The sequence below is a fragment of the Ruditapes philippinarum genome, unplaced genomic scaffold (genome assembly GCF_026571515.1).
Source record: "Ruditapes philippinarum isolate M1 unplaced genomic scaffold, ASM2657151v2 ctg3314_1_1_1_1, whole genome shotgun sequence".
NCBI lineage: Eukaryota > Metazoa > Mollusca > Bivalvia > Venerida > Veneridae > Ruditapes > Ruditapes philippinarum.
The window spans coordinates 50,752-71,608 of NW_026862667.1; the positions used below are offsets into that span (position 1 = coordinate 50,752).

The following is a 20,857-nucleotide window of genomic DNA, read 5'->3' on the forward strand; positions in this document are numbered from 1 at the left end:
AAAGTTTTATAAAAATTAAAAAAGAAATATTTTCACAAGAAGTTTTCCTTTACCATTTAAATGGAGACATAAACTGTGTACATACCTGCCAAAATGAAAGTTTCTGCACCAGTGACAAGAATTCTTCGAAATTAAGTCGACCATTCATATCTTTCTGAACAGAGGTCAAGGTCAATGCATGTAGTAATCTTATTTATATATTCAGAACGTAGAAAGCAACACAGTTAATCAGACGTAATATGGTCACATCATTACATTTTATTCGCGCTGCAATACTGTGCAAACACGCTATGACGGACATTTCAGACTTTTCGCAGCAATTCGTAAAAGCATCATGTCTGTTTTTTTCTTTATTGGTGCTTTGGCATACATGTAACAAAAATACGAATTTACCCGTAATCTGCGTTTTTGAATGCATTTCCTTATTGTAACAGGTTATCTTAATTAAAATCGTAAGAACGTTAGATATGTATTATAGTAGTTTATCTTAATTAAAATCGTAAGAACGTTAGATATGTATTATAGTAGTTTATATTTTGAAAGTTTCTCATTTTGTTTTAGGTCATGCAAAGTTGCAAATCTGCAGTTTTGACATTATTGTTCAGGTTTTACTTTTTACTATTAAGGATACATCTTCGATGGTAACTGCAGCCTTGCTCGTCTCCGGGGACAAAAACAACCGTTTTATATGCATCTCTGAAAATACATGCAAGCAATGTGTCACTTACATAAATGAATACACGTTAGAAGAATAAATATTACATCGTCTTAAAATAATCACACTATTCTTTCATATACAGACATTGATTGAGGTGTGTCCATTGCTGAATGAGAGAAATACAGGTTCCCTTATAATTAAGGATGTACAACTCCTACATTTCTCAAAGTATTTCAACCAAATTGTTTACAGTAAAATTACAAAGTTTCCCGATGAGTCTTGCACTTTGCTTTGAGATTGGTCAATTTTTAGCAAAATCATGGTCTCTGTAATGATTTATATGTGTTATGATGGCGGAAAACCTGGTTTTGTGTCAGTTTCCTGACATTTATTCTCAACTGAGGGGGGAAACATCATCATGATCAAATAAATACTCTTAAAATATACCAGTACATGATTTGTTGCACAATTTGACAAAAAAATAACAACTGAATAATTTTAATTGTTATACCATCTTTCTCTGGTTCACAACAAAGTATCATTGAAGCACCGCTCTGTGGTTTAAACGACAATATTTGTCTTAACCCGTAACCGTCCACTTCTTCGTACTGGAATGAAAGAACATTTCGTGATTACTTCATATCTGTTCTCATATCATTGAAAGAACCCAAAGAAACAAAATGGGCGGAAAGAAATACATGAAGTAGTAAAAAAGAAATAAAGCTGGCAATACGAAAGGATATATGCAAACAAAAAATAAAGTTTATATTTGCCAAGAATAAACAAAAACATCTCTGCTTAAGAAAAAGATATCCTGTTTATTCGAAATTGTAGTAGGTAAAAAATAAAACTCCAGTTATTATGAATCATTTTGTAAATAAATCTAAATATTATAACTTTTAGATACCGAAAAATATAAACAGTTCTTATAAACTTACTCTGTTGCAGAACATGCTGAATCTTTTTCTCAAAACATACAAAGTTTCCGGATCTAACTTTTGGTCTATCTGGATAAAACAACAGAGTGAAGCATTATGTTTAATTTTTTTTTTTTTGAAAAACAAAACAAAAACACCGATTGCCTAAGTATTAAATCCAATAAATGCATACCATGTTTTACTAAAACATACAAATTTTAGCTTTTCTTTTCGAATTGAGTGCTGCAAATTTCTTAAATTGAAGATCATTATTAGCAATGCAAAATTTAGAATACGTTTCATCAAAAGTGAGCATTTAATTCAATATGTAAAACGTTTCTTTATCTTGTACATTACCATGGATTGTAACTTACCTGTGGAGAGAAATTTGCCGTATCTATATCATCCAGCTCCCTGAAATATATCATATTTGATAATGTATATCCTTGAAGAAATGATGACTATTCATATACAGCAATTTTGTCGAAATAGTTCGTGCGAATCCTTCACGTTTCATCCGACGAAACAAAGTTATATATGAATGTTCAAGTGATAAATATCTTGCTCTGCTAATTTTTCATTAACAAAAATGAAAATGAAACGATATGTTTGTGAAAGAAAAAAAAAAGATACCAAATTCTAAAGGTTTTAATGTGGACAAGGAAAATAGGAATTCTATTTATATAGATGCCGCTACGATCTATTTACGAATAAGGGCACATGACATTAATACGCAAAAGAGCCCTCAGTTTTGCTCGTGTTCGATTACCAACATACCTTACAACAATATCCCGATTGTCACATAATATTCTGAGACAAAATTTTCCTTCCACTCCGACTTTTCCAGTAACCGGAACTATAACATATGACCCGGCCGGTAATGTTAAGAATCGAACATTTTCTCTCTCTGCTCGAACCCCTGTGGAAGTGATCTGTTTGGCTTGTACGAAATGACCCATACCAAGTCGACTTGTCTGGCCAGGTGGAGCCTATATGTAATTTAAGGTGACATGATGACAGCAATGATGATAAATCAGCATATCAAGTAATCTCTATCGCAACTTTTCGGCCAATTCCAATAGCCGAGATGTTCCGACTGTCAAATAACTAAGCTTGTGCAATTTCAAACTTGTTCAAATGGAAATCAAATGTGCTGTAGTAACATTGCCTCTGATCAAAGGTCAAGTCATCTATTTTGCTTAAAGGCACATTATGCCTCAGATATGATTAGATATTTACTTCAAACATGAGTTTTATTACGTTTAAATAATGATTTTAGAGCATGTTAGATGCTTGTTACCTTAAGAAAATAGCGCTACATGTAAATATTATGCAATAAAAGTAGAAAAAAATATGAACAAAATAGTATTTTGACTTCCATACAGAATACTAAAAGACTATTAACGTACTTATTGCCAAAAAGCAACAGTAGAAGAAGACAATGAGTAAGTTGTTGGAAACTATTATAGAATACCAAAAAATAAACTGATTTTGAGAAATAAAAATGAAAGCATTTCTGGGGCATAAAGGGCCTTTAACAATGTTTATTTCACCAGTATTATCAATCATAATATTTTAAAACTTTTTCTTCTTTATACAAAATGTATGTAGATACGTTATAAAGGAAACTAAAACTACAAAACATATACACAACATATCATCGTGTTTTGAATGCGTCAACTAGAACCGGAAGTGATACGCCTTTGCCACCAGTATAAAGACAGGCCAGTGCAGACTGGCCAGGCTCTATACTGCTGGCTGGCAAACTTTAAGTTTTCATATGAATACCCCATATTGATAACATAAAACGGGAAGGGAGAGAATTGAAGTAATATTTTGGCATTGTATATTGAAACTTCTCTCCCTTTCCTTTTAAGTTTAATGTGGCCATACCACGTGACATTTCGGGTACGGAACACGCCGATTTTTCACCCGATTCAGGTATGTTTTTTATTCATAACTTATTTATTACTCAACCGATTTTGATGAGATAAGGCGCAGAGTACCCATAATTATATCAGTTATCCACGGTATATCAAAATTCTGAAAACCCCTGAATGGTTTTTGAGAACATTCGAGTACAGTTTTCTTTTCATAGCCTGGGCCGAGGGGAACGGTACACACTCATTTGGTATAACAGGCGATTTCTAGCAAGTCATATGTTTTTGACACTATTTCATAGAAAAATACATGTTAAATCTGATATATTTACTAGGTCCAATGTATCGAGTGAATGCAGTGATGTTTTAGCATATTTTCATAAAGTGATGTTGAAATGATACGGAACACACTGTTATTTCAAAAGATACGGTACACACACAATTTCTGTCTTTGAAACAATTCTAAAATAAAATATATAAAAAAAATAATTTAAATTATAATATGAGTGATTTTTTTCATAGTTATACATTTTATTAATTTAAACGAGAACCCTGGGACCTGTTTTGCAAAGTATCATTATGCCTACAGTTTGATGTAATCAGGATTATTCAAAAAATAAAAAAGAACATTTTGAGAGTACGTTGCGCAAAATTCGATTTTATATGTTGAGCAATTAATATTTGGCTATAAAATGTTAAAATTTTAGGGAGGGATACGGAAGACATTCAAAATTTTGTTTTGTTTTGATTTTCATTTGAAACAGTTAGGTATATTCTTTTGGATTATAAAACGAATTGTGAAATTCATGGACATCTGTTATGTGCGATTATTATTTCATTTAATTTGTTTGTTCGAATATATAAATGACTGTCTAAACGTAGTATGAATATATAAACAAACAAGAAGTAGGAGTAAGTTGGAAATATATGTTCCCTGCAAAATGTTGTTTAAATAATCGAATTTGGAGGAAAAACGCTGGTTTTGATGTAAGTGGATTTTTTTAAATCACGGAAAGTTTAAAGTTTTTTTCGGCCACATGATATTTGGTATGAATCATCTGCCAGGGTCTCAAACTAACTGCATGTATCTAAATTATCAAATTATCTACATATGGACCAATATATTTCGCAGTTTAACGTGCAATCAAAATTAATAATTTGATAATTTGAAGAACCCATATGGGAACAAGGTCTGTTATATAACGTAACGTAGTTTATACAAGGTAACCTTGTTACATATACATGTAAGGATATACATGTTAGGAAATTTGGTAAAAAGATGCCTATCTTGGACTTTAATTTCAAGATGCATTTAACAGTTGAGTTCATGGATATGTGTGCTTGCGTGTTTGTGTTAAAAATAAAATGATATTTTAATAATATCCATTTTGTCAATCAAATGCTATGGATTTTGGAGGCTGCGTTCTGTTTTATATACTACATGAAGTAGGTACGAGACCACAAGTGACTTCGATGTTTCGATTTTTTATGTGAGAAAGTTTTCTTACTACCGTACAGAATGTCGGTCGTTTTATATGCCCGTTCGTTCCTTTATTTATACCCAAAGGGGCACTTGTAAAACTTGAAAGTCGCCACATGATAATGTCAGTTTTATGAGCCGTGAAACCAAACCAAAAACGACCTAATTACATGAATTAAAAGTTATTTTTAAAGCTTCATGCCTTTAAACATTATAAATTTAAGCAATGGCGACTACATTTTTATTTGTTTGGGTCGTTAGAACAAACAAATAATGGTAGCGAAATTTCAGGCTCGGATATGCTTATTTGCAAAATAAGAAAGTAGTCCGAACCCCTGGAAGCGGTTACTTACCTTTATATGTACTCTAACGCTGAAAAAATAAGGGGTATCACTGTATTAAGATTGTCAAATGACGGGCGCATTAATTTTCAAGCCTTCTCGGGAGAAGAAAAAGTAGTTCCCGATTGGTCAAAGATTTCAAATATTGTGTAATTCTTTACAGATATACATGTAATATTAAGCTCCATGATTATTTACATCAGTGTCAAACGAAATTAATAAGGGTTACAAACCCTAATTTAGAATGATATGGTTTTCTTCAGGCTGTTATCTTATAACTTTCCCCGTGGTCGAGGGGTTACACGCTCGTTAGGAAGAGAGATGTCCTGAGTTCAAATCCAAGTTAAGGCAACTCATGTTTTTTTTTTTTTTTTTTTTTTTTTTTTTTTTTTTTTTTTTTTACATATCAGTGTTGCAATAAGCATTATAGCCAATTGACTACAGTTATAACACTAGAATTAACATTGGTGGCACTATACAAAAACAAATTGGTTTACAATCTCACAGCCTTCACCTTTCTGACATTCTGAGACCCAAACAAATTCAGCGCCTTCTGTGATTTGATTTAATTAAACATGACCATGATATTGCAAAATTGTTCCTAATGACTTGCTTATTATTAACAAAATATAAATATATATAAATTGTTATCAAGTAATGATACTTTTCAGCGATTTAGGTCATGACCTTGTTTTATTTTTTCAGGATGAAGCAAAAAGACATATCTTACTTCACTTAAATTTAAAGAAATAAAAAAACAACAATAAACAACAATAAACACAGCATTTTATAACAACATTCTTTCTATACAGCGCAACTACCTGATTCTGTGAAGATCGAAGTGTTTAACATACCCTAGGTGATTTTAAATAGGACAATTACATAGAGGTTGTAAATGTTAAGCGTGATCTCTTGAAATATAGTGCACAAATACATATAAACATTAAAAGACATTGCAAAACACGTCCCTGGGTTCTCGTTTAAATTAATAAAATGTATAACTATGAAAAAAAATCACTCACATTATAATTGAAATTAAATTTTAATATATTTTATTTTAGAATTATTACAAAGACAGAAATTGTGTGTGTACCGTATCTTTTGAAATAACAGTGTGTTCCGTACCAATTCAACATAACTTTATGAAAATATAATAAACATCACTGCATTCACTCGATACATTGGACATATAGAGGATATTGAATGAGTGTAAGTTCAATACTGAATTTATTGCACGAGTTGAATAAAATTATATCATGCGAGCCTCTGGCGAGCATAATATTATTTTATTCAACGAGTGCAATAAATTCAGTAATGAACTTACACGAATTTAATATTCTATTTATCACATACCCAATAAAGAGACCGTTTAAAGTGAAATAAGAGTTATTTTCCGTTGACGCGCCTATAGTAGAACGCTAACATTTAGCGCGTCTTTTAACTATGTTTGCATAACGCTAATGACGTCACGTCAAAATATATGCACGGCCGTGCAATACCATATTTACGGAGTCGCAAAATCGGCACGGGTGTGTGATAAAGTGAATATATCAGATTTAACATGTATTTTTCTATGAAATAGTGTGAAAAAACATATGACTTGCTAGAAATTGCTTGTTTTGACAAATGAGTGTGTACCGTTCCCCTCGGCCCAGGCTATGAAAAGAAAACTGTACTCGAATGTTCTCAAAAACCATTCAGGGGTTTTCAGAATTTTGATATACCGTGGATAGCATATATAATTACGGGTACTCTGCGCCTTATCTGATCAAAATCGGTTGAGTAATAAATAAGTTGTGAATAAAAAACATACCTGAATCGGATGAAAAATCGGCGTGTTCCGTACCCGAAAAGTCACGTGGTATGGCCACATTGCTATAGAAGCCATTGTTATACAACGTCATGTGTATTTAGAATATTAAAATGTATTCATCAAAATAAAATACAATATATAAATCGTATAAATTAATATGTGGTAAAATTCTTGGTTTGATTTTCTTATTTTCTGCCTTTCAACTTACCTCAAAAACAATGCAGCCGCACGGCACAAATTCTCTGACTTCACCAAAAAGACGGTATTTTTGCATTAATGAGAGCACAACTCCCGTAGATTTCTTCAGCTCCAGATAAAACTGATTGTTGCAGCTCATAAGTTCTACAAATTGGAAGGTGAAATTGAAGTGGCTGTAGATAATCAGGTGCAGTCAACGTCACATTCCGTTATAGAACTAACAGGGGAGGTAACCAGTGTCACGACTTTGGCAAACTCCTTGCAGCGGTTACTTCCCTTATTAATGTTGTTATTTTATAAAAATTGATAAATAAAAAAATAAAAACGTTTTACTGCAAGGACTTTTTGTGTCATGGGTCAAGTCAATATGTTTGATTTATTTCTTACATTTCAGTTGTATTGTCTGTGGTTATTTTGAAGATTTGTTTATGTAGAAAAAGCCTACACTAACCGCATAGTAAATTTAAAAATTAAAGTAATAAACCGGTATTTGTTTGTTGTTGAACAATGTCATGCAAAACAAATCATTCTTTGGAGCAATATGACCCATACAATTATTGGCCAATCTCCTGGAAAATATCACCTTTTCAATATATTTTGTACACAGTAATATACTGCAAATACGAACTAGCTTACTTTATTTTTATAGTTTAGGCCTCGTTAAAGCCCTTTATTGCGACATTCTTCCCTCACTGTCTACATGACAATTCTGAGACATGGATATTAAAGCAAAACTATTTTCGGATATTGTATAATAGATGTCCAGTGTACGTTACCCAATTTATATTGCTAACCATATGAATGCTGTATTTATAGAGATGTCTGACATTCGATCTCATGTACCTGTACAGTAATCGTTTATTTATTATATAAATATTATAAATATAGACATGCATATAGTGTTAACGGAAGTAAGTGAAATGTGAAGATATAATTCACGTACGGGAATGAATGCCTCCGCCTGCATTGTAACCACGCCTCCACTGCCGATGAGCCTCGACCGATTTCCATGGCAACCGATGTTTGAGTTTCGGTTCCAAGTTCCATGCCTCGGGGGGTAGGTGGCACAGCTCTAAATTTGTAAAAACTCTTGCGAAATCTGCGTATGGCATCCTGAATAAAAGTCAAACCGTTCAATTTCTGACAGATATATAGATCACATGTTTTTATTATAAAATATAGCTTGAGCAGTAAAGCGGCAAAAATCATAAACTTTGGGATCGTGCATAAAAATAATATAATAATAAACGACAACTATCATAATAATGTACTCTAATTCTTTGTTGGTACCATTAGATTCACGAAAAGTATTTTATGAAGCGAAATTATCATATCGATCTTTTCGAGACGTATTTTAACCCAGTGACGTCAAGTGAGGTAGCCAGAGTCATATATATTTCGATAATTTAAAAGTACACTGAATACCCCATTATGCAGAAATATCGTAAAACCAAAATTGTTTGAGAACAAGCCAAACAATGAAAGGAATATCTTTTTGTTACTCACCAGAATTCATTATCTTTCAACTGACCATAACCTAGCTTTGCTTTCATACCTGGTGATAAAGCGTCCCAAAGACTTGACCTGATTTGAAATAAATAAAAACACCATTAGATATCAATACACATATGACTATATAATATTTGAGATATGATACACTGAAGTATATTTTAATGGTATCTTAAAACATTCGAGTAACTTTAGATTTTTGTCGTTACCGTAAAGTGTATGCTCATGGATATTTAGGACCAGAGAAAAATATTTAAAACATTTTCGAACCATTTCAGTTGCTTAATTGAGTAACACGGGCTCATGTTTAATAGAACAACAACAAAAAATAAAGATATAAAAAAGTTTTCATCTGACAAAACATCGTAGAAATTTCATAAACATTGTCACTCTTAATTTAAAATCGTTGAGTTCATTTGTCTTTGCTCTCGGTCATTAAGATGCTTATTGAGTTTGTGTTGGACATAGAAGTGTAGCATGTCACTACCTTTGATGAATGTGTTACCATTTAAATAAACATCTTGGGATGAACGTAAGGAGTTTTATTGCCTACAAAAATCAATTAGTGGAACGTTTTTGGTAAGTTATAAATTGTTGCCAAAGTTGGATGTCTACATTATTGTTTTTGTACTTTACATGTCTTAGTGCTTTATTGTTCACTTTATGCCCACGCATTTTGTAACATATTTATTTTAAAGCAACACTAACCTAGCGTTCCATGGTCCTGTATATTTAGATGTCCCCCATGGATTTCTCAGTCGTACCAATATTGCACTACTGCCTTGAAATGGAACCTGCAATATATACAACTTATGAAAGCAACTTTTTTTTCGTTTCAAAATGATTAACTTAAAATCAGTTAATCTTTCTATAAAAAAATGAGTTTCCTTGATATTTATCGTATACACAAAGCAATACCTGTATGAATGGGGTAGAAATTATTTGCACAATCCATGAAATTATATGTACAACTCAATTCCGGGTACTTATCCAAAATGGCTACTAATGCTTAATGTACTTCTTGGAAATAACTGGCGTGAATATTTTCGTTTGTTAATTTGCGACACATTGGACAGGGTTAACATATTTCAACCTTTCTTTTGGTTAATATATTTCACCCTTTCTTTTAATTATAAATGGTTTTATGCATTTATGTAATCGGATTCAACACAAATATGTTGCAAACTCAGAACTATGAACAACAGAATTAATGTAGAAAAACTAATACATTCTATGAAACACTATTCTTACAAAAGATACATCTAAATACTTTGAAATGATGACGATGTTCAAAGTCTGACATTTAATTGTTCTATGGTATATATATTTACAAAATTAGTGTAAAAATAAGTTTGAAGATAAGTTTAACCCTTTGAAAGATTTTAGTTATACGCATATTCCTCCTAAAATTTCAAACAAATGGTTTTATCGCTCTGTTTTCCATGGATATATTTAAGAAGCAACAGTAATCTGTATATTATAAAAATATCACAATTATCCAGTTGTGTGGAGATTGTTGTTTATCCAACCAGAAATACTTGTAAATGAAATAAAAAATAATTTATTTTATACATTACAATTGCAACTTACTTCAGCATATCCAGTTACTGAATAAGCTCTTCCGGCCACCAAGCCATTTGAGAAGCTACCTTGCGAAACACCTTGACCCTTGAAATAAGAAACAAAGTACATTGTCCCTACAAATTCTATAAAGTATTTAATCATTTTATTAACAGGGCTAGCTGTAAACATATTATATTATTCATAGTAATGCATGTATAAAGGAAAAGAAGAAAGATACATTCCTTGTAATTAAGTAGAATGTATCGATTTGGTCATGATTTGAACTTCATTGCCATTTACAAGTGCGTGTCATTATCACATAGAGAATAGCAAACATCGTCCCATGACGCTCCCCGGCCAACCACAAGCAGTATGCTTTTATTCAAGAAATACTATACTATTGGGCTAAAATGTTGAGTAAAATGTTTCTGCAAACATGGAAATTCAAGTTAAGACCAAAAGGAACGAATTGTTTGATGCCGCTCTTTCTTTTTTTTCTTGTTTTATTTAATAGATTGACGAATACTAGATTAAGAGTTCTTATGCTAACTATTTTATTATATTAATATATAAAAGTTTTTCAGAGTATATTGAGTTTTTTTAATGAAAATGTAGCGTAGTATTTTATCATAATCAGTGTATAGCGATATGCATTGCAACATTGTTGCAGCATTGATATCCTGTATCGCAATATACTGTAGTACGGGTTGTACCCCTAATACATAGTCACTTACTTTCTGGTACAGGCAAAAGAACGCATGATTTATTTTATGATAATGTTTGTGAGCAGTTGAGCTAACAATGATTAGTAAAGGCGAGGCTGCATTTTCCACCGGAAATACCTTTTTCAGTAAGATTTTATGTTCTATCTTGCTATAACAAGGACATAATTGAGCCGCGTCATGACAAAACCAACATAATGAGTTAACGACCACCATGGATCCAGACCAGCCTGCGCATCCGCGCAGTCTGATCAGGATCCTTGCTGTTTGCTTACAAACTCTATAACAAGTAGAGAAACTGATAGCAAACATCATGGATCCTGATAAGACTGCGCGGATGCGCAGGCTGGTCTGGATCCATGCTGGTCGCAAACCCATTATGTTGGTTTTGTCATGACGCGGTTCATATATTTATTAACATTAAGTACATACCGCTATCGTGGCTGCTATGAGAGTTGTTCGAGCCATTGAAAAGTCGATTATTTTCTGCAGGAGGTTTAAGTTGTCTCGGAAAATAAAAGTGTCAACAATACCGCCCGTTAAGTCCTGAAGTGCCCAGTTTACCATTGAACCCTGTATGGCAGCATACGATCCGTACATCCTATAAAGTACACAATAGGGAAAGTACACTGTTACATAAAAGTGCATGTTAAAATAACTAGTTTATACCTTTAAACAGCGAGGGTCCGAGCATTGTTTTAAATTGCGTCTCGGCGTAATGCAAAAATACAAAACGATAATCTGACCTTTAAGTTTTGCGAAATCACTAGAGATGTCGGGCCGCTACACAAAAGTTAACAATAAACCTAAACGGGTATATGTAGACAACAGGGTGAAGATTTTCTTTCATATATTTGCAGGAGAAAACAACATGCTTACATCAGAAATATTAGGAAAATAATTTTAATCGAAATGCAGTGTATACGTTACAACAGAAAACCAATACTGAAAAAGGAAAGTAAAACGGATTATTAACTATAATTGTATCTTTGCGCTTAAAATTGCCTGATGTTAGTTATAAAGTAGGTTGAAAGCTGCTATGTTAGATTAATTTTCATTGGCTTAATAAAGTTTGTTACTTAACTCAGTAGCGGTTGAAAGGTATTAAGCCAGGGTTTAAAAGTTGGATAATTTGGATGAATACGGAGTTTAACGTTATTTCTAGATATTGCTTTATTCAGAATATCCAACTAGCATAAAACCAACTCGCCGTGACAAGCGAGCAAAATTATTACTGTCATTCCCTTTATATCTCGAAGCAGTAACGATCTTAACTAAGATAATCTATTAAACTTTTACTTACTTTGCATATGCTTTTTCCAGTAGTGGTACCCAGAATTCATTGGGGTCCATACTTGATGTGAATAGTATTCGCCCTTTAGAAGAAAACAAAATAATGTTTCAATCAAATGGAATTCATTTCAGTATGAAATCATACATAAATCTTAAAGAGATATTTACAGATAGCACAAAGTAATAATTAAGAATTAGTGTCTTTATTTTACTTAATAGAGACATACTTGACAAAGCCTTTCCATTGTATTTATACAGTTTGATAGATATTGTACAATTTCAAGAATCCATCTTTTCTTCTCTTTCTAACTACATTCCACGCACGATATAGGCTTTTAAAACGAACAAATATTTACCATTATACGTAGGTAAACGATCGTCTATAACAATTTCTATCCACTCTGCATATCTCCAAAATCGAAAACGAAATATTCCCCCGTATTTTTCGTCGAAAGCTTGGTCTTCCGGGATACATTTTTGAATCAACGCTGGAGCCAATGTTAAACAGGAGAACGCTGGTACCAACCACGTGTCACCATAGTTTCCGGGTATGATATCGAAGGTTCCTGGATTCTTAGAAATGAAACTCGGCCGCTTTGAAATTTCCTGCATAAAGATCGACTGATGATATATATTTGCATAATCGTTAACATTTGCTCAACCGTACACTTTACATTTATTTAATTATTTCAAAATATTTATGCAACTTTAAACGGAAGTAGATAGCCCTAAAGACATTTACATTTGAGAACTATCTTAGAATGACAAGAACTATCCTTTACATTTTATTCTAAAATGGCCAATGAGATTCCCAGATTTCATTTTGTAATTTTAAAATGATCAATGAAAACTCTTCTTATATTCAAAAAAATATTGGAATCATTCTAATCATTATCTCCCTTTACAAAGTTAATAAGTGATAACACCTTTAATGTAAATCCTGATAGTGGTTCTAGTACATGCAAAAAAGACCTATCACCGAAGCTTACTTGATTTTTGACGAAATATTTTATCATTTTTATGTCGTTGCAGACTAAACGGCTAAAATGATTTACCGGAAAAAAAACTATTGCACTCATAAATAGCTATAATTTGCCTAAAGCAGCACGCCGCCAGATTCATTCTAATTTTCATGAAAAATTTGAAAATGTATTTGAATGTGCATTATTGTGAAGTAACCAAAAGGAAGCAATTTACACTGTATCAATGGCACTTACAAACCATGTAAATTACCAAAAAGTGGTCAAAATATGCAAAAATAGCCTTTAATGCGTTAGTAACGTAGTAGAAATATAGTTGTAAATACTGAAAAATCAGTCATTAATCGCACATAACATGTACAATATTACTAGTACATTTTTCTCAAGTTTGATTTGACTGAACTATTTTGAATCATTTGGAGGCATGTTGCTTTAAGGAAAATGCTTACATGAGGTCGTTTCCACTCAATGAAGTCTGATGTAGAGTTATATCTTATTTGCAAGGATGTATCGTGTGCTGGAAATGCTGGATCCTCGTACAAAACCCTCCTGTAAGAGCATTATAGATTTGAGCCGTGCCATGACAAAACCAACGTAATGCGTTTGCGACCAGCATGGATCCAGACCAGCCTGCGCATCCGCGCAGTCTGATCAGGATCCATGCTGTTCGCTATCAGTTTCTCTACTTGTTATTTAGTTTGTAAGCGAACAGCATGGATCCTGATCAGACTGTGCGGATGCGCATGCTGGTCTGATCCACTGTGGTCGCAAACGCATTATGTTGGTTTTGTCATGGCAAGGCTCATTTATAATTAATGCAACTGAGAAGAGAGAGAAAACAAAACGAAATTAAGTAATTAGGGACATGTTTTTGATACAATGAAAACAGGACACTCATACAAATTAGGTACAGGGTCTTTTATTTCAAGTGTTTACAAGTTGATACATCCACTGTGTCAAGTTTTTTCTACATGAATGTTGCAATTTCCCGTAAAGAGTGTTACATGTTACATTTATAGTTTTGTATTTTCGCACATGAATGTATTGTGATTCTAAAACACGCGTGTTTTTTTTTCGTGTGTGAAAATATTACAGTTTTGCCATGAAATCAAAACGAGTGGCCGGGATCTTGATAGTTTTGTTATTCACAACCCATTGTTGTTCTAAAGTGAGAAATACACGTCTCGTTGGAAGAGTTAATATTTTGGAACGGAGGCTAAACCAAGAAAGTAATGCAAGAAGTCATGATGTTGCATCAATCTTCACCAAAATAGACGAACTTCACAGACAATTCAACGAATCTTTTGATCTCCTACAAGCCGACAACGGTGATGAAATGTCTCATAGTATTGGCGGTAACAAACAACTGCAATATGTCACTCCTGACGTTGTCAAAGAGCTTGAGAACAGAATAACTAAACTTTATCGCGGTTTTAAAGACGAAAAACGAATAAATGCTAAAATGCGAGACATCTTGCCAGAACTGAGAGCGCAACATGTAGATTTCAATGATAAATTGTTTGATGTCAAAAGTGAATTAAACCTCCTAGAGACACAGCTTGATGTTTTTAAAAGAAAATAAAATGCTACGAGAAATGTTTGACAAAAGGATCAGCTAAATAAAAAGGTCAAAACACAACTTTACACTTCCTGTAAAGATGCCCTTGATAATGGTGCAAGAACCAGTGGTGTTTATAGGCTGCTTATGAAAACAGCTTGGCGAACGATTCAAGTTTATTGTGATCAAACGACTAGCGGGGGCGGTTGGATGGTTTTCCAACGGAGGGTTGATGGATCAGAAAATTTTGATCGCGATTGGAGTGATTACAAAGAAGGATTCGGAAATTTGGAAAAGGAGTTTTGGCTTGGTAATGAATTAGTTCATGAAATAACTTCAAGTAAAAAGCATGAGCTACTTATTGAAATTAAGGATTTTTTTGGACGCTCAGTTTATGTCAATTACGGCACTTTCCAAATTTATTCTGAAAGTAATAGTTATATGATCAAAGTGAATGAATTTTCGGGAGAAAATGATTATCGAAATTTTATTAGTAATAAATTTAAATTTGGTACAAGAGACAAACAACACTATAGTTCCTGTGCTATATCGTCGGAGTCCGGTTGGTGGTATTATCCGTTGGAATGCAATGCCTTTCCAAATATGAACATACATTTTAACTTAACTGTGAAAGGTAGGGATGGAACATTTGGAAGATTCAAGTTCAGATATGGTTGGGAAATTGTCGCAGCTGTTGAAATGAAGATACGCGAAAAGGACATCTAGCTAAAATTCTGATTAACTCATAAACATTTTTTTCTAATACACAACGATCTTTTACCCCGGCCACCGAAGCGCCTGCAAAATACAGACGTCCTACCGTGCACCAATCTTACCTATTTTTTTCTGCTGGCTATGGAACTATTGATACCCTTACTGAAGAGTTGCTCAGTGCTTGTTAACGTTAGTTTCCGCTGTAAGTTATAATTTTACTGTCACGCCTAAAGTGAATTAAATTTATTATATCGAAAGAAACAATACTAACAAGTCTTGGTATGCCTTAAAGCTATATTGCAGTAGAAATAGAAATAAAACATAATTTGTAAATGCATATGCTTTCCTCTTTATTGCCGCCAAAGAATCAGCATTATATAACAAGAGCTACCCGTGAGACAGCGCGCTCAACTATTCTCAGAGCTTGGCAGTTAGAAATCCGGCACAATTCTGTAAAAAAGGTAACTCAGAGTTATGGAACCTGTACCCATGATGAACGATTATCACCGAGATTAAGTTCGTGAAGTTTCAACCTATTCCCTTTAGTAGTTTTGAAAATACCAACTTGTCACAAAAACCTAACCTAAGTGTGACGCAGACGACTGGGTGAGTATAGTAGCTCTCCGGTTCTTCGAACATTCGAGGTTCTCCTGATTTGGCAGTTTTCTATTTTTCAATTTCCTAATAATGAATACGACAGTTAAAGAGTTACAAGTTGGACTCGCTAGCACACTTAAGGAAGGCGATTGGGACTCTCCATTAATAGAATATGAACATTTTCATCGGCAAGGCTCCTACAAACAGATGATGTACTATGCACGGTGGCAAAAACTTTTTAAATAAAGATGCCATGGTGAAAAACTTTTTCATAAATCGTATGCGCATGAATATGCATTTATTTTGGATATGCATTAATTTGCTGAAAACATCTTGTTTAATTGTTATTGTGCTTGTGTGTATTTTTTTTTTTTTTTTTTTTTTTTTTTTTTTTTTTTGGTTATTAGGATAGATTCCACTTTATTATTGATGTGCAATACGTTTGTTGTAGCATCCCTCATAGACAGTACTTGACGTCCATCCCTTAGTTATTACACAGCAAAATGATACAATTTTTAAACGAAATATGTGAGTGTTGAAAAACACATTCTGTTAATAAAAACACATTTGCTATCAACTAATAAAATTTAATATTACCCAAGTGTTTTATGATCACTGACACGTATTTGGAAATGTCAAATCAATGTTACATAATTATGATACTCAAAGAAATTACCTTGCTAGTGCTCGCTCCCTTAGTGTGTCGTACTGGTTGACCTTGTTGCCGGAACTGATGATAGATTGGTATGACCGGTTTAAGGTGTGATTTAAAGATTTGAAACTGTCTGACCGACCAACAGAACGTCTGGGCGTGCTCATCTTGGAATCCATGAGTCGTTTCTACTGGAGGACTCTGTTGAAGTACCGATATATTTATACATAATGAATACTCAAGCAAATATCAAGTGAAAACACAAGTTTCAGTCATATGCACTTGGTTTTGGGATGGAAGCCCTTTTGAGAGGTTTGTAGAACTCAAATTTGATTGAATGTAACGAATTTTGAACGTAGATGTCTCGATTCTAAAACCTCTAAAACCGTCATTTTTCCAATGTTACTAATTAATATGTTCCATTCAATCAAATTTGAGTTCTACAAATCTCTCAAAAGAGAATTTATCCCGAAACCAAGTGCCTATATGGTTTATGTATAAGATGTATAAACAAATATTATATTATATTGGAAATAGTAGTTCAGCATGTATAAGGTCCTAATTTATGGTGGCTGATTTACACCATGTCGTTTACTCGCATTTCGCAAAAAATGCGAAAACAAAATGACACGACAAGTTCCAAATTTGTTGTATCTTTATTGTGTCTTTGCAGTTTCGTAGAGAAAATGAAAATGCATTAATGCAAAAACACAAAAGTACGACAACTCTGTCGTGTGTTCGCATGTTTTCATTTTCGCATTTTTGCGTTTTGGCTTTTTCGCATTGTTGCATATTTGCGTCCCGGTAACAAGTACAAGCGCACATCAGTATAAAAGGAAACGAGAGCGTGCGAAATATGATAACATATAATTTTTGATAAAATGCTTAATATATCATTCAAACCATTAATCAACAGTGGCATGCGTAACCGTAATGCGGAGATGCAAAAAAGCAACAATGCAAAAAAAAAAACGAATTGAAAAACAATGCAAAAATGCGAACGAAGAAGCTAAAATTCAAAAACGTTTATAAGAGGCGACAACATGCAGTTCGGCCAATTTTGTCGTCCTCTCCCATTTTCGTCTCAAGAATGCAAAAATTCGAAAAATAAGTATAGTATACAAGTATTCAGTCTTGTTGAATATGAAAAGCGGCTCCAATTTCTTACGTTTTATTGCTGTATAACTATTTTACTGGACAATAAAAGGTCCATTATGCCTCGGAAGTGCTGTCATTTTTATCTATCAAAAGATGTTAGTTTAAAACATAATGTAAGCTCGATTGTGAAACAAGTTCTTGCGATTTATAATTATCAATTTCGAGTCAGCGTCCTGGAACCAACCAGTACTGCTGTCATATGAAGAAACATGGTCATGACATGATTAGGGCTCGAACCCATGATCCCATGGTTGAGATGCAGACATCTAAACCTTATTTATGAACTATCTTTCGCATCGTTAGTTCTGTAATTACATGTATAGTGAATTAGTATTTTGTATGGAGGTCAAACTACTACTTTGTTTACATTTTATTACCATAACGACACAAAACTGTATGTTTAGCGCTTTTCATTGTCAGTTGTAAAGCATCTAACATGCTCTTAATCCATTATTTAAACATTATTAAACCAATATTTGACATTTCTAAAGAATTAAAACATATGGATTTTTGGAAAGCACAGTGTGCCTTTCACTTTGTGGAAATACATGTATTAATATCCAGCTTTCTCATTTATATTATAATTATTGGGAAAATTTTTATATAAAAACGTCCAAATCTATAGTGGCTGGAAACGTTTTAATACAGTGAAGTGATTACTTTATGAATCTTTTTACTTCCAAAACAATTTGTGTTATGCATTTATCAATAAATCGATGTGTCTATTTTCGTGCTTTAACAATCAAAGAATCTCAAAAGTAGAACAATATGCCTTGTACCAGTACAAATGTTTAATAAAATTTCTTTCAAAACGAAATTAGTCATACAATATTCTACTTTATTTTGAATGACAGTGAGCGAATAAATGGGTCATTTGTTTTCAATGTCATTAGCATACTTGTTATTTTTTGTTTGAAATGATTTTTTTTAAATAAATTCTTTGAGATATTGTTTAAACGCATAAATACATTGTCGAGTGTACTTCTAAATGTCAGGCAGTGCATTTTGATATATTAGATCCATTCTGACTGATATTTCAAAAAGATTGCATTAAGGTTGCATCCAAAATCAATAACTGTCACGAAAATAATGTAAAATCTTAATTGGTTGTAAGAAAAAAACAGCCAGTAGATGAATGACACATTTGTGTATAAAATACATACGGAATATTATGTTGTAGTAGCTTTCTGAGGCTTTGTATTTTGCTACGAGCAGCGTTGGAAAATTGATATCTCGCGAGACCGTAGCAAGTCTCAAACACCTACAAATATCTAGTTAAAGTAATGTTTAACCTTGTCTAAAACTAGAAAAATAAATAACCAAAATAGCTGAAGTAAATCTTTAAGAAACGCTTTAAGAAAACTGGTATCCGCACCAACACTGGTCAGAAATTTTCATCAGATTTCTCTTTACACTGGTATATAACATTTATAGTTAAGGAAACAGGAAAAAGTAGACATAAGTACTAATTTGTGAAAGACTAAAGTATAATTTAAATGAATTGATGTGTAATCTATTACGACGAATCGTTTCATAAATCCCTTGAAATATAGAAACTTAACCTTGCCATTGCCTTACTTACTTTTTTGTTTCCCATTAAGCAATAAATTAGATTCATTACGTGTTTTACATTTTCCTGCCTTAAATTTCGAGTATTTCGACCTTACTGTACACATTTGAAAAGATTGTGTGTCATAAAATGTCAAACTTAAATAAAATTTGTCGATGATACCTAAATAAAGTATTGCACTTAAACTGTACTTAAGAATCTGTCTATATACTTATGGACGATGCTTAAATATAGTGCTGACCTTAAATCGTACTTAGTATACTTTGTATATAGATGGATCCTAAATCTAGTCTTGAATTTAAATTGTTCTTATGACACTATGTAAATAAAAGATTCCTAATTCAAGTGTTCAACTTGAATTGTACTTAAGATACTATGCATATAGATTATGCCTAAATCAAATGCTGAACTCACATTGTACTTAAAATACTATGTAAATAAAAGATTCCTAAATCAAGTGTTGAACTCAAATTGTACTTAAAATACTATGCATATAGATTATACCTTAATTAAGCGTACGTGAGATACTATGCATATAAATGATGCCGAAATCAAGTGTTGAACTTACATTGTACTTAAGATACTATGTACATAAAAGGTGCCTAAATCTAGTGTTGAACTTATTATAAATTATACTTACGATTCGATTGAATATACAAATGATATAAATCCTATATGTGAAATTAATCAAATTCTTTATTTTGCTATGTCATTTATATAAAACATGCCAAACGTAACGGGAATTTCTTATATACTTTATATATATTCACATATAAAACAGATACAGAAGTCAAAATATGTCAAAATATATACTATATATCCACTGTTTTACACATCCCAAATTATTTTTTCTTAACGATCCTTCATCATGTTTCATGTGTTGTTAACAATTTAATTTCGATGATTAATCAGGGCTGTGCGAAAACTCGTTCGGTGATTTACAACCCTCAAAACATTAATGGCAGAGATTTGTATCTTAAAAAGAAAAAAACTTAAGATCTATAGATAAATGTAATCAAGCGTTAAACACTGATTATTCGAAGGTTAATGGGTTAAATTTCAATTTAGACGTAACAATGTATTTTTAAGTAATTTATTTTGCTTACTAAGTGTGAAGATTCCCATCTTAAAATTTATAATGAAACCATTTGGGTGTACACTAATTTGCTATACAATAAATACCTAAGTGAATACACCCTTTCTACTAATACAAGTTCTCTAACCAACTCGTAAGATCTCTGACCGTTTGACACA

General features: G+C 32.7%; 1 protein-coding gene across 4 annotated transcripts in view; it reads right to left on the minus strand.

The window, feature by feature from the left end:
* The window catches only part of LOC132719827 (calpain-A-like), a 31,469-nt gene that overhangs the window by 7,248 nt on the left and 3,364 nt on the right, over positions 1-20,857 (minus strand). For all 4 annotated transcript variants that reach the window (XM_060703750.1, XM_060703752.1, XM_060703751.1 and 1 more), the window contains exons 2-17: positions 16,900-17,076; positions 13,804-13,903; positions 12,731-12,980; positions 12,385-12,457; positions 11,514-11,682; positions 10,387-10,464; positions 9,505-9,590; positions 8,794-8,871; positions 8,231-8,400; positions 7,298-7,431; positions 2,353-2,564; positions 1,950-1,989; positions 1,597-1,665; positions 1,170-1,266; positions 632-696; positions 86-154 (exon numbers count right to left, since the gene is read on the minus strand). In XM_060703750.1, coding sequence (XP_060559733.1) covers positions 86-154; positions 632-696; positions 1,170-1,266; positions 1,597-1,665; positions 1,950-1,989; positions 2,353-2,564; positions 7,298-7,431; positions 8,231-8,400; positions 8,794-8,871; positions 9,505-9,590; positions 10,387-10,464; positions 11,514-11,682; positions 12,385-12,457; positions 12,731-12,980; positions 13,804-13,903; positions 16,900-17,054 — 1,845 coding nt within the window. In that variant the 5' untranslated portion in view covers positions 17,055-17,076. The remainder of the gene's footprint in view (positions 1-85; positions 155-631; positions 697-1,169; positions 1,267-1,596; positions 1,666-1,949; positions 1,990-2,352; positions 2,565-7,297; positions 7,432-8,230; positions 8,401-8,793; positions 8,872-9,504; positions 9,591-10,386; positions 10,465-11,513; positions 11,683-12,384; positions 12,458-12,730; positions 12,981-13,803; positions 13,904-16,899; positions 17,077-20,857) is intronic.